The sequence below is a fragment of the Ranitomeya imitator genome, chromosome 3 (genome assembly GCF_032444005.1).
Source record: "Ranitomeya imitator isolate aRanImi1 chromosome 3, aRanImi1.pri, whole genome shotgun sequence".
NCBI lineage: Eukaryota > Metazoa > Chordata > Amphibia > Anura > Dendrobatidae > Ranitomeya > Ranitomeya imitator.
Genome location: NC_091284.1, coordinates 89,130,835 through 89,143,422, shown reverse-complemented (window position 1 = coordinate 89,143,422; position 12,588 = coordinate 89,130,835). Strand labels below are relative to the sequence as shown.

General features: G+C 43.6%; 1 protein-coding gene across 1 annotated transcript in view; it reads left to right on the top strand.

The window, feature by feature from the left end:
• ITGAE (integrin subunit alpha E) overlaps positions 1 to 12,588 on the top strand; it is a 135,461-nt gene that overhangs the window by 121,929 nt on the left and 944 nt on the right. Inside the window, exon 31 of the mRNA XM_069761094.1 lies at positions 10,103 to 10,213. Coding sequence (XP_069617195.1) covers positions 10,103 to 10,213 — 111 coding nt within the window. The remainder of the gene's footprint in view (positions 1 to 10,102; positions 10,214 to 12,588) is intronic.

Genomic DNA, 12,588 nt, shown 5'->3' with positions numbered 1-12,588 from the left:
TTAGGGTTGGGGCTAAAGTTAAGGTTAGGGTTGGGGCTAAAGTTAGGGTTGGGGTTAGGGTTGGGGTTAAGTTAGGGCTGGGGCTAAAGTTAGGGTTGGGGTTAGGGTTGGGGTTAAGGTTAGGGTTGGGGCTAAATTTAGGGTTAGGGTTGGGGCTAAAGTTAGGGTTTGGATTACATTTACGGTTGCGATTAGGGTTGGGATTAGGGTTAGGGGTGTGGTTAGGGTTATGGTTGGGATTAGGGTTAGGGGTGTGTTTTGGTTAGGGTTTCAGTTAGAATTGGGGGGCTTCCACTGTTTAGGCCCATCAGGGGCTCTCCAAACGCGACATGGCGTCCGATCTCAATTCCAGCCAATTCTGCGTTGAAACAGCAAATTAGTGCTCCTTCCCTTCCGAGCTCTCCCGTGTGCCTAAACAGGGGTTTACGCCAACATATGGGGTATCAGCATACTCAGGACAAATTGGACAACAACTTTTGGGGTCCAATTTCTCCTGTTACCCTTGGGAAAATACAAAACCAGGGGCTAAATAATAATTTTTGTGGAAAAAATTAAAGATTTTTTATTTTCACGGCTCTGTGTTATAAACTGTAGTGAAACACTTGGGGGTTCAAAGTTCTCACAACACATCTAGATAAGTTCCTTGGGTGGTCTAGTTTCCAATATGGGGTCCCTTGTGGGGGGGTTTTGTTATGGCTGGCAATCAGGCAACACAGCGTGCAGTAATCAGCGCACATACAGAGATCTGGCAATAACCAAAAACAATAGTACAAGCTCTGAGACGTGGAATCTCTGTAGACTGCAGTACCTGATCTATCCTCACACAACTATAAGCAGCAGTGGATTGCGCCTATAACTACCTATGCAACTCGGCACTGCCTGAGGAGCTGACTAGCCTGAAGATAGAAATACAAGCCTGACTTACCTCAGAGAAATACCCCAAAGGAATAGGCAGCCCCCCACATATAATGACTGTTAGCAAGATGAAAAGACAAACGTAGGAATGAAATAGATTCAGCAAAGTGAGGCCCGATATTCTAGACAGAGCGAGGATAGCAAAGAGAACTATGCAGTCTACAAAAAACCCTAAAATGAAAACCACGCAAAGGGGCAAAAAGACCCACCGTGCCGAACTAACAGCACGGCGGTGCACCCCTTTGCTTCTCAGAGCTTCCAGCAAAAGTTAATAGCAAGCTGGACAGAAAAAAACAGAAAACAAACTAGAAGCACTTATCTAGCAGAGCAGCAGGCCCAAGGAAAGATGCAGTAGCTCAGATCCAACACTGGAACATTGACAAGGAGCAAGGAAGACAGACTCAGGTGGAGCTAAATAGCAAGGCAGCCAACGAGCTCACCAAAACACCTGAGGGAGGAAGCCCAGAGACTGCAATACCACTTGTGACCACAGAAGTGAACTCAGCCACAGAATTCACAACAGTACCCCCCCCTTGAGGAGGGGTCACCGAACCCTCACCAGAACCCCCAGGCCGACCAGGATGAGCCACATGAAAGGCACGAACAAGATCTGGGGCATGGACATCAGAGGCAAAAACCCAGGAATTATCTTCCTGAGCATAACCCTTCCATTTGACCAGATACTGGAGTTTCCGTCTAGAGACACGAGAATCCAAAATCTTCTCCACAATATACTCCAATTCCCCCTCCACCAAAACAGGGGCAGGAGGCTCCACAGATGGAACCATAGGTGCCACGTATCTCCTCAACAACGACCTATGGAATACATTATGTATGGAAAAGGAGTCTGGGAGGGTCAGACGAAAAGACACCGGATTGAGAATCTCAGAAATCCTATACGGACCAATAAAACGAGGTTTAAATTTAGGAGAGGAAACCTTCATAGGAATATGACGAGAAGATAACCAAACCAGATCCCCAACACGAAGTCGGGGTCCCACACGGCATCTGCGATTAGCGAAAAGCTGAGCCTTCTCCTGGGACAAGGTCAAATTGTCCACCACCTGAGTCCAGATCTGCTGCAACCTGTCCACCACAGAATCCACACCAGGACAGTCCGAAGACTCAACCTGTCCTGAAGAGAAACGAGGATGGAACCCAGAATTGCAGAAAAATGGAGAGACCAAGGTAGCCGAGCTGGCCCGATTATTAAGGGCGAACTCAGCCAACGGCAAAAATGACACCCAATCATCCTGGTCAGCGGAAACAAAACATCTCAGATATGTTTCCAAGGTCTGATTGGTTCGTTCGGTCTGGCCATTAGTCTGAGGATGGAAGGCCGAGGAGAAAGATAGGTCAATGCCCATCCTACCACAAAAGGCTCGCCAGAACCTCGAGACAAACTGGGAACCTCTGTCAGAAACAATATTCTCAGGAATGCCATGTAAACGAACCACATGCTGGAAGAACAAAGGCACCAAATCAGAGGAGGAAGGCAATTTAACCAAGGGCACCAGATGGACCATTTTAGAAAAGCGATCACAGACCACCCAAATGACCGACATTTTTTGAGAAACGGGAAGGTCAGAAATGAAATCCATCGAAATATGTGTCCAAGGCCTCTTCGGGACCGGCAAGGGCAAAAGCAACCCACTGGCACGTGAACAGCAGGGCTTAGCCCTAGCACAAATTCCACAGGACTGCACAAAAGCACGCACATCCCGTGACAGAGATGGCCACCAGAAGGATCTAGCAACCAACTCCCTGGTACCAAAGATTCCTGGATGACCGGCCAGCACCGAACAATGAAGTTCAGAGATAACTTTACTAGTCCACCTATCAGGGACGAACAGTTTCTCGGCCGGACAACGATCAGGTTTATTAGCCTGAAATTTCTGCAACACTCTCCGCAAATCAGGGGAGATGGCAGACACAATGACTCCTTCCTTGAGGATACTCGCCGGCTCAGATAACCCCGGAGAGTCGGGCACAAAACTCCTAGACAGAGCATCCGCCTTCACATTTTTAGAGCCCGGAAGGTATGAAACCACAAAATCAAAACGAGCAAAAAATAACGACCAACGGGCCTGTCTAGGATTCAAGCGCTTGGCAGACTCAAGATAAGTAAGGTTCTTATGATCAGTCAAAACCACCACGCGATGCTTAGCACCCTCAAGCCAATGACGCCACTCCTCGAATGCCCACTTCATGGCCAGCAACTCTCGGTTGCCCACATCATAATTACGCTCAGCAGCAGAAAATTTCCTGGAAAAGAAAGCACATGGTTTGAACACTGAGCAACCAGAACCTCTCTGTGACAAAACCGCCCCTGCACCAATCTCAGAAGCATCAACCTCGACCTGGAACGGAAGAGAAACATCAGGTTGACACAACACAGGGGCACAGCAAAAACGACGCTTCAACTCCTGAAAAGCTTCCACGGCAGCAGAAGACCAATTAACCAAATCAGCACCCTTCTTGGTCAAATCGGTCAATGGTCTGGCAATGCTAGAAAAATTACAGATGAAGCGACGATAAAAATTAGCAAAGCCCAGGAATTTCTGCAGACTTTTTAGAGATGTCGGCTGAGTCCAATCCTGGATGGCCTGAACCTTAACCGGATCCATCTCGATAGTAGAAGGGGAAAAGATGAACCCCAAAAATGAAACTTTCTGCACACCGAAGATACACTTTGATCCCTTCACGAACAAGGAATTAGCACGCAGTACCTGGAAAACCATTCTGACTTGCTTCACATGAGACTCCCAATCATCTGAGAAGATCAAAATGTCATCCAAGTAAACAATCAAGAATTTATCCAGATACTCACGGAAAATGTCATGCATAAAAGACTGAAAAACAGATGGAGCATTGGCAAGTCCGAACGGCATCACCAGATACTCAAAATGACCCTCGGGCGTATTAAATGCCGTTTTCCATTCATCTCCTTGCCTGATTCTCACCAGATTATACGCACCACGAAGATCTATCTTGGTGAACCAACTAGCCCCCTTAATCCGAGCAAACAAGTCAGAAATCAATGGCAAGGGATACTGAAACTTAACAGTGATCTTATTAAGAAGGCGGTAATCAATACACGGTCTTAGCGAACCATCCTTCTTGGCTACAAAAAAGAACCCTGCTCCCAATGGTGACGACGATGGGCGAATATGTCCCTTCTCCAGGGACTCCTTCACATAACTGCGCATAGCGGTGCGTTCAGGTACGGACAAATTAAATAAACGACCCTTAGGGAATTTACTACCAGGAATCAAATCGATAGCACAATCACAATTCCTATGCGGAGGTAGGGCATCAGACTTGGACTCTTCAAATACATCCTGAAAGTCCGACAAGAACTCTGGGATGTCAGAAGGAATGGATGACGAAATAGACAAAAATGGAACATCACCATGTACTCCCTGACAACCCCAGCTGGTTACCGACATAGAGTTCCAATCCAATACTGGATTATGGGTTTGTAGCCATGGCAACCCCAACACGACCACATCATGCAAATTATGCAGTACCAGAAAGCGAATAACTTCCTGATGTGCAGGAGCCATGCACATGGTCAGCTGGGCCCAGTACTGAGGCTTATTCTTGGCCAAAGGTGTAGCATCAATTCCTCTCAACGGAATAGGACACCGCAAAGGCTCCAAGAAAAATCCACAACGTTTAGCATAATCCAAATCCATCAGATTCAGGGCAGCGCCTGAATCCACAAACGCCATGACAGAATACGATGACAAAGAGCACATTAAGGTAATGGACAAAAGGAATTTGGACTGTACAGTACCAATAACGGCAGAGCTATCGAACCGCCTAGTGCGTTTAGGACAATTAGAAATAGCATGAGTAGAATCACCACAATAGAAACACAGTCTGTTTAGACGTCTGTGTTCTTGCCGTTCTACTTTAGTCATAGTCCTGTCGCACTGCATAGGCTCAGGTTTACTCTCAGACAATACCGCCAGATGGTGCACAGATTTACGCTCGCGCAAGCGACGACCGATCTGAATGGCCAAGGACATGGACTCATTCAAACCAGCAGGCATAGGAAATCCCACCATTACATCCTTAAGAGCTTCAGAGAGACCCTTTCTGAACAAAGCCGCTAGTGCAGATTCATTCCACAGAGTGAGTACTGACCACTTTCTAAATTTCTGACAATATACTTCTATATCATCCTGACCCTGGCATAAAGCCAGCAGATTTTTCTCAGCCTGATCCACTGAATTAGGCTCATCGTAAAGCAATCCGAGCGCCAGGAAAAACGCATCGACACTACTCAATGCAGGGTCTCCTGGCGCAAGAGAAAACGCCCAATCCTGTGGGTCGCCGCGCAAAAAAGAAATAATAATCAAAACCTGTTGAATAGGATTACCAGAAGAATGAGGTTTCAAGGCCAAAAATAGCTTACAATTATTTCTGAAGCTCAGGAACTTAGTTCTGTCACCAAAAAACAAATCAGGAATCGGAATTCTTGGTTCAAGCATCGATTTCTGATCAATAGTATCTTGAATCTTTTGTACATTTACAACGAGATTATCCATTGAGGAGCACAGAGCCTGAATATCCATGTCCACAGCTGTGTCCTGAAGCACTCTAATGTCTAGGGGAAAAAAAAGACTGAAGACAGAGCTAAGAAAAAAAAATGATGTCAGGATTTCTTTTTTCCCTCTATTGGGAATCATTGGTGTGGCTCCTTGTACTGTTATGGCTGGCAATCAGGCAACACAGCGTGCAGTAATCAGCGCACATACAGAGATCTGGCAATAACCAAAAACAATAGGACAAGCTCTGAGACGTGGAATCTCTGTAGACTGCAGTACCTGATCTATCCTCACACAACTATAAGCAGCAGTGGATTGCGCCTATAACTACCTATGCAACTCGGCACTGCCTGAGGAGCTGACTAGCCTGAAGATAGAAATACAAGCCTGACTTACCTCAGAGAAATACCCCAAAGGAATAGGCAGCCCCCCACATATAATGACTGTTAGCAAGATGAAAAGACAAACGTAGGAATGAAATAGATTCAGCAAAGTGAGGCCCGATATTCTAGACAGAGCGAGGATAGCAAAGAGAACTATGCAGTCTACAAAAAACCCTAAAACGAAAACCACGCAAAGGGGCAAAAAGACCCACCGTGCCGAACTAACAGCACGGCGGTGCACCCCTTTGCTTCTCAGAGCTTCCAGCAAAAGTTAATAGCAAGCTGGACAGAAAAAACAGAAAACAAACTAGAAGCACTTATCTAGCAGAGCAGCAGGCCCAAGGAAAGATGCAGTAGCTCAGATCCAACACTGGAACATTGACAAGGAGCAAGGAAGACAGACTCAGGTGGAGCTAAATAGCAAGGCAGCCAACGAGCTCACCAAAACACCTGAGGGAGGAAGCCCAGAGACTGCAATACCACTTGTGACCACAGAAGTGAACTCAGCCACAGAATTCACAACAGGGTTTCTACTGTTTAGGTACATCAGGGGCTCTGCAAATGCAAAGTGACGCCTGTAGACCAATCCATCTAAGTCTGCATTCCAAACGGTGCTCCTTCCCTTCCGAGCTCTGCCATGCACCCAAACGGTGGTCCCCCCCACATATGGGGTATCAGCGTACGCGGGAAAAATTGGACAACAACTTTTGGGGTCCAATTTCTCCTGTTACCCCTAGGAAAATACAAAACTGGGGGCTAAAAAATAATTTGTGTGGAAATTTTTTTTTAATTATTTTCATGGCTCTGCATTATAAACTGTAGTGAAACACTTGGGGGTGCAAAGTTCTCACAACACATCTAGATAAGTTTCTTGGGGGGTCTAGTTTCCAATATGGGGTCACATGTGGGGGGTTTCTACTGTTTAGGTACATCAGGGGCTCTGCAAATGCAACGTGACACCTGCAGACCAATCCATCTAAGTCTGCATTCCAAACGGCGCTCCTTCCCTTCCGAGCTCTGCCATGCGCCCAAACAGTGGTTTCCCCCACATATGGGGTATCATAAACTGGGGGCTAAAAAATATTTTTTGTGGAAAAAAAAATAATTTTTATATTCATGGCTCTGCATTATAAACTTTAGTGAAACACTTGGAGGTTCAAAGTTTTCACAAAACATCTAGATAAAATCCATAGGGGGTCTTCCTTCCAAAATGGTGTCACTTGTGGGGGATTTCAATGTTTAGGCATATCGGGGGCTCTCCAAACACGACATGGTGTCCCATCTCAATTCCAGTCAATTTTGCATTGAAAAGTCAAACGGCGCTCCTTCCCTTCCAAGCTCTGCCATGCGCCCAAACAGTGGTTTACCCCCACATATGGGATATCAGCGTACTCAGGACAAATTTTACAACAACTTTTGAGGTCCAATTTCTTTTGTTACCCTTGGGAAAATAAAAAATTGGGGGCGAAAAATCATTTTTTGTGAAAAAATATGATTTTTTATTTTTACGGCTCTACATTATAACCTTCTGTGAAGCACTTGGTGGGTCAAAGTGCTCACCACACATCTAGTTAAGTTCCTTAGGGGGTCTACTTTCCAAAATGGTGTCACTTGTGGGGGGTTTCAATGTTTAGGCACATCAGCGGCTCTCCAAATGTGACATGTCATCCCATCTCAATTCCAGTCAATTTTGCATTGAAAAGTCAAATGGCGCTCCTTCCGTTCCGAGCCCTGCCATGCGCCCAAACAGTGGTTTACCCCCACATATGGGGTATCAGCGTACTCAGGACAACTTTTGGGGTCCAATTTCTCCTGTTACCCTTGGTAAAATAAAACAAATTGGATCTAAAGCGAAAAATTTTTGTGAAAAAAAGTAAAATGTTCATTTTTTTTAAACATTCCAAAAATTCCTGTGAAACACCTGAAGGGTTAATAAACTTCTTGAATGTGGTTTTGAGTACCTTCAGATGTGCAGTTTTTAGAATGGTGTCACACTAGGGTATTTTCTATCATATAGACCCCTCAAAGTGACTTCAAATGTGATGTGGTCTCTAAAAAACAAATGGTGTTGTAAAAATGAGAAATTGCTGGTCAACTTTTAACCCTTATAACTCCCTAACAAAAAAATTTTGGTTCCAAAATTGTGGTGATGTAAAGTAGAAATGTGGGAAATGTTACTTATTAAGTATTTTGTGTGACATATCTCAAGTTGGAAAATTGTGAAATTTTCGAAATTTTTGCAAAACTTCAGACTACCAGTTATATATAAAGATAAATAGGAGCAGAAGCTCCCCCTGGTGGCCTGGAGTGTGAATGTGTGTTGCATGTTTGTGATACCTGGATGCAGTTATCCTTGCCTCCAAATGTAGCAATACCACTGTGATGACTAGGACCCTGGGGCGCTGCACAGGCATGGCATCACCCTCCCTGGGAGGCAGGCAATACCACTGTGGCATCCAAATTTCTGGGGTACCACATACACAGAACTCCTGTATACACCAGAGGAACGTGTGTCATTTGGGCACGTAGCAGCCAAGGCTGTGGAGTCGATAAGCAAAACCTCCGACTCCTCAATTTCACTGACTCCTGACTTCATGACTCCGACTCCACAGCACTACCTCACTACTGAGCATATACATAAAGTGCAACAAAGATTCATCTCAACTAAAAGTCGAGATCTTTAGATCAGGAACAGAACAGATATTTATACATTTCATAACTTCCCAAATTCTTATGAAAAAATTTACAGCACATCCTGCACTGAACTCTTGTACCCAATTTATTATATATTTTAGGAGTCTGAGTTGGTCCATTTTATACCGACTCCACCAAAATGGACACCGACTTCGACTCCACAACTCCGACTCCACAGCCCTAGCAACAAGCACAGATAGACCATGTCCTCCCTCTCCCTGCAGCAGCTACACCACCACCAGCAGCAACACGGCCAAGTCCCCTGTTTGATGCTCTCCTCATTGTTTTCAACACGAAAAAAGTGCAGCGTATTCCTCGGCCTGTATACAGAAAGACAGTGGCCAGCAGATTATTATACTGCCTGTTTTCAGAGTACCCCCACAAAAAGAAAAGAAGCAAAAAACACAAAACCAGTGTGAGGCTACTTTCACACATCAGATTTTTTCTTTCAGGCACAATCCGGCAGTTTCGGGCACAATCCGGATCCGTTTTTTTCTTACGCCGGATCCGTTTTTTTCCCATAGAGTTGTATTAGCGCCGGATTGTGCCTGAAGGACATGCGTTTCATCCGTTTTGTGCCGGATCCGTCCCTTCAGGCTTTTTTGCCGGACACAAAAAAACGTTCACTGCAACGTTTTTTGTGTCCGGCAAAAAAGCCTGAAGGGACTTTTCCGGCAATAAACGCATGGAACGGATGTGTGAATGAACGTTTCCAGCGACCGAATCTCTCTCTCTCTTCCTCTTATGCCTCTTCTGCCTACACCTCAACCTCCTCTTGGACCTCCGCCTCCTGGTTCTAGATTGTTATTTTATTTTTTTGTTCTATGTTCTTTTAAATCAGTTCCCTAACAAAAACAAAAAAAAAATCCACAAAAACAGTGTTGAATACCTCCTCTTCTGCCTCTTCCCCTTACACCGCCACGTCTACCTCCTCCACTGGGCCTGCGCCTCCTGGTTCAAGATTATTCTTTTTTCTTTTTTTTATGCTGTGTTACTTTAAATAAGTTTACTATCCATATTTGTTTGCAGGGCAATTGTCCTGCTTTTGCCCCCATTTAGCTTCCGTTTGCATCCCTCTAGCCCTGACTATGACCATTTTACAGCAATTTTATAGCACCGAAGGTCAGGTCCCCATTAACTTCTATTGGGTTTGGGTCTGGGGTCAAGTTCGGACCCAAACCAAACTTTTTACTGCATGTTTGTCGAACCAGGCGAACCCGAACTTTCACGGGTTAGCTTATCTCTATTTCCTTCAATTATTTATTATTTAGCTGTTTTTTAGATATTGTAGTACTATTGTTTAATGTATAGTAGTATTGTTTGGACACTGTTTCAAAGGTTTTGCCCAGAACTTAATCCAACCACTTTGGTTTGTTATTTTATTCAATATGATTAATGCGTTGTGAAGCCATTTTTGCAGTTTCTTTTAATTTTAACAACCTTTGTGTGTAAACTATTTCCCTAATAGCTGAATAATTTAATCACACTAAATCAAGTCTTACTACGTAGAAATACTTGTCGTTTTATCCCTTTTTTTCTACTATTGTTTTCCAGTTATCAGTTACAATTATTAAAAACCAAGTGATCAACATTCTGCCCGTCATCATTGGTAGCTCTGTTGGGGGAGTTTTGCTTCTTTTGATTATTGTTATAATTCTCGTAAAGGTAAGTTACAGAAAATAAATGACTAAAATGTTTTATTCTCTGAAATGTATTTAGTGCATTTGTTTGTTTTGTAGATTAGAAAATGAAAAAACTAAGAATTTCATGACCGTATGATAATGAGCAGAGATTATCAGAGTTTATAGAGGGCCTATAACACAAATTAAAATTGGATTCTGTCTTACCACATTAGAAGGAAGATCCAGTCATTAACTCTATTAATTTTCTATTATATTGCAATGACTCGTGCAAATTTGCTAATAATGCAATTTCTTTGGAGAAGGGAGAGCTTGCCCCTCACAGCAAGGGATTTAGGACCAACCCACGGCACCCAAGTGGTTCACAGAGCCTAATGGGCTACCTGTTAGCATTACACTGGTCGCATGTTAAATCTGCTTAATTGGAAAAAAAGAAAAGGTTAATAGAAAGTTAAAAAATATTAAAAACAAAAAGTTTAAAGTGGTTGAGACACTGTTGAAATAGAGGTCATGTAAAGCACAAAGTGACTATGTCTTCGTAATTAAAGTCGATGGCCCAATGGAAGTTCTGCCCGAATCCCATTTTTCACGGCTTCATATAGAAACTCAGACAAAGCCACTGAAAAGTGGATTGCGAGAAGGGAGAGGAGAAATTGCTGATCTATTGGAACTCAAAGATTTTCTATATTTATTTCTATGTATAAATTTAGTGAGATGAGGAGTTTAAGTTGGATCTGTCACCAAATTTTACAATATAAACTGTATATATCGCAATCTCTTATGCCTGATAAGGATGGTGTATTTAGTATGCAAATCCATTTCTGAGTGGCTGTATAATTCTTAATGAACGTTTAACTAAATTCCCTAAGTGGCCTCCCTGCTAAGTTCTCATACTGCTCAGTACCAGCTGCAGCTGTCAGTCAGGCTGGGTGGGCAGAGACTAAAAACACTTGGACTTATGATCTATTTCTTTATATAGTTGGACTCAAAAAACATTTCAGAATTATACAGCCAGGATTATACAGCCATTCTTACATGAATTTTCAACATAAGTACACAGGCCACATCAGGACTAAGTCATTTATTTAATAGTGTAAAAAGTTTACATAGTAAAATCTGGAGACAGATCCATTTTAGCATTAATGCTTTGGCAGTTTTGACCCTGCAGAATTGCTGATAGTGCTAGATAGGAGACTAGCAAAGGTGTTTAAACGTATGTTTTGTAAGGTTGTAGCTTGGAAACATCGTTGGGCATTCCATAAAGTTGTACTGCCCTCAGCTTACATCAGTAAGTGCGCCACAATCCCTCCCCTTTACTCATGAGTGACTACTTGTGGCTGGACGCTCAAGAGTGGAGGGGTTGTAGAGTGCTTGAAGGGGATGTCCACTGCTGCTTATTTCGCCATCAGGGGTTGAACAGCGCTAATGACAATGTGTTTGTACATACTGTGAGAAAAAATGGTCAATCAGTAGAAATCATCATGCACGTGTCCTGCCAGGTATGATCAGACACATCATATTTAGCAGCGCTCAATTCCCAGTGCAGTATTTATTTTTTTATTTCACCGCTCAATTGTGCAGATATTAGCCTGTAAAGTTTAGGTTATATTTTATGTTATGTTAAATGCAAGGGGGTGTTGCCAGAGTTTTCTTTATGAGGGTGTGTACTTATTCCCTCCATAAGGTTGACCAATCATAAGCAGGAAGCAACCTACAGAGGAAAGAAAGGACATGCCCTCACAAAAACTTAAAGCAGGTTTCTAAGTGCAGTGGAAGATATGTAATGACGGACAGTCTGATCTCCTCACTGGTCTCACTGCAGACCTGAGTGTGATTACAAACGGCTCTCCCGACACTCAGTGGGTGGGAGGGGGATACAGCAAAGCTGAGCTTTGTCTCATTATGATCACGTCGGCAACTGCGGCTCTCCTCTGAAAATGCTGTCATCTCAGTTTCTCTCCCCCCACTTACTCCCTTGAGGTGAAAGCTGAAGGTATTTGTGATCCTTGTAGATTGTGAGCCCTCGCGAGCAGGGTGCTCCCTCCTCCTGTACCAGTCGTGACTTGTATTGATTAAGATTACTGTACTTGTTTTTATTATGTATACCCCTCCTCACATGTAAAGCGCCATGGAATAAATGGCGCTATAATAATAAATAATAATATTCTCTGCTTTGCTCTACTCCTGTGACTTGGTAATCAAACACAACCCTGAAGTTAGATCAGTGAGGAGAGTAGAATGTCTATCATTACATGTCTCATACTCGAGACAGCCTGCTCTAACCTGTTATAGGGGCATGCTATTTTCCCCCTATCTGTTGTTGTCTGCCTGTGATTGGTCAACCTTATTCAGTGGAAGATGTACACACCCCCAGTGAAAAATCTCTGGTATTGCCCCTAG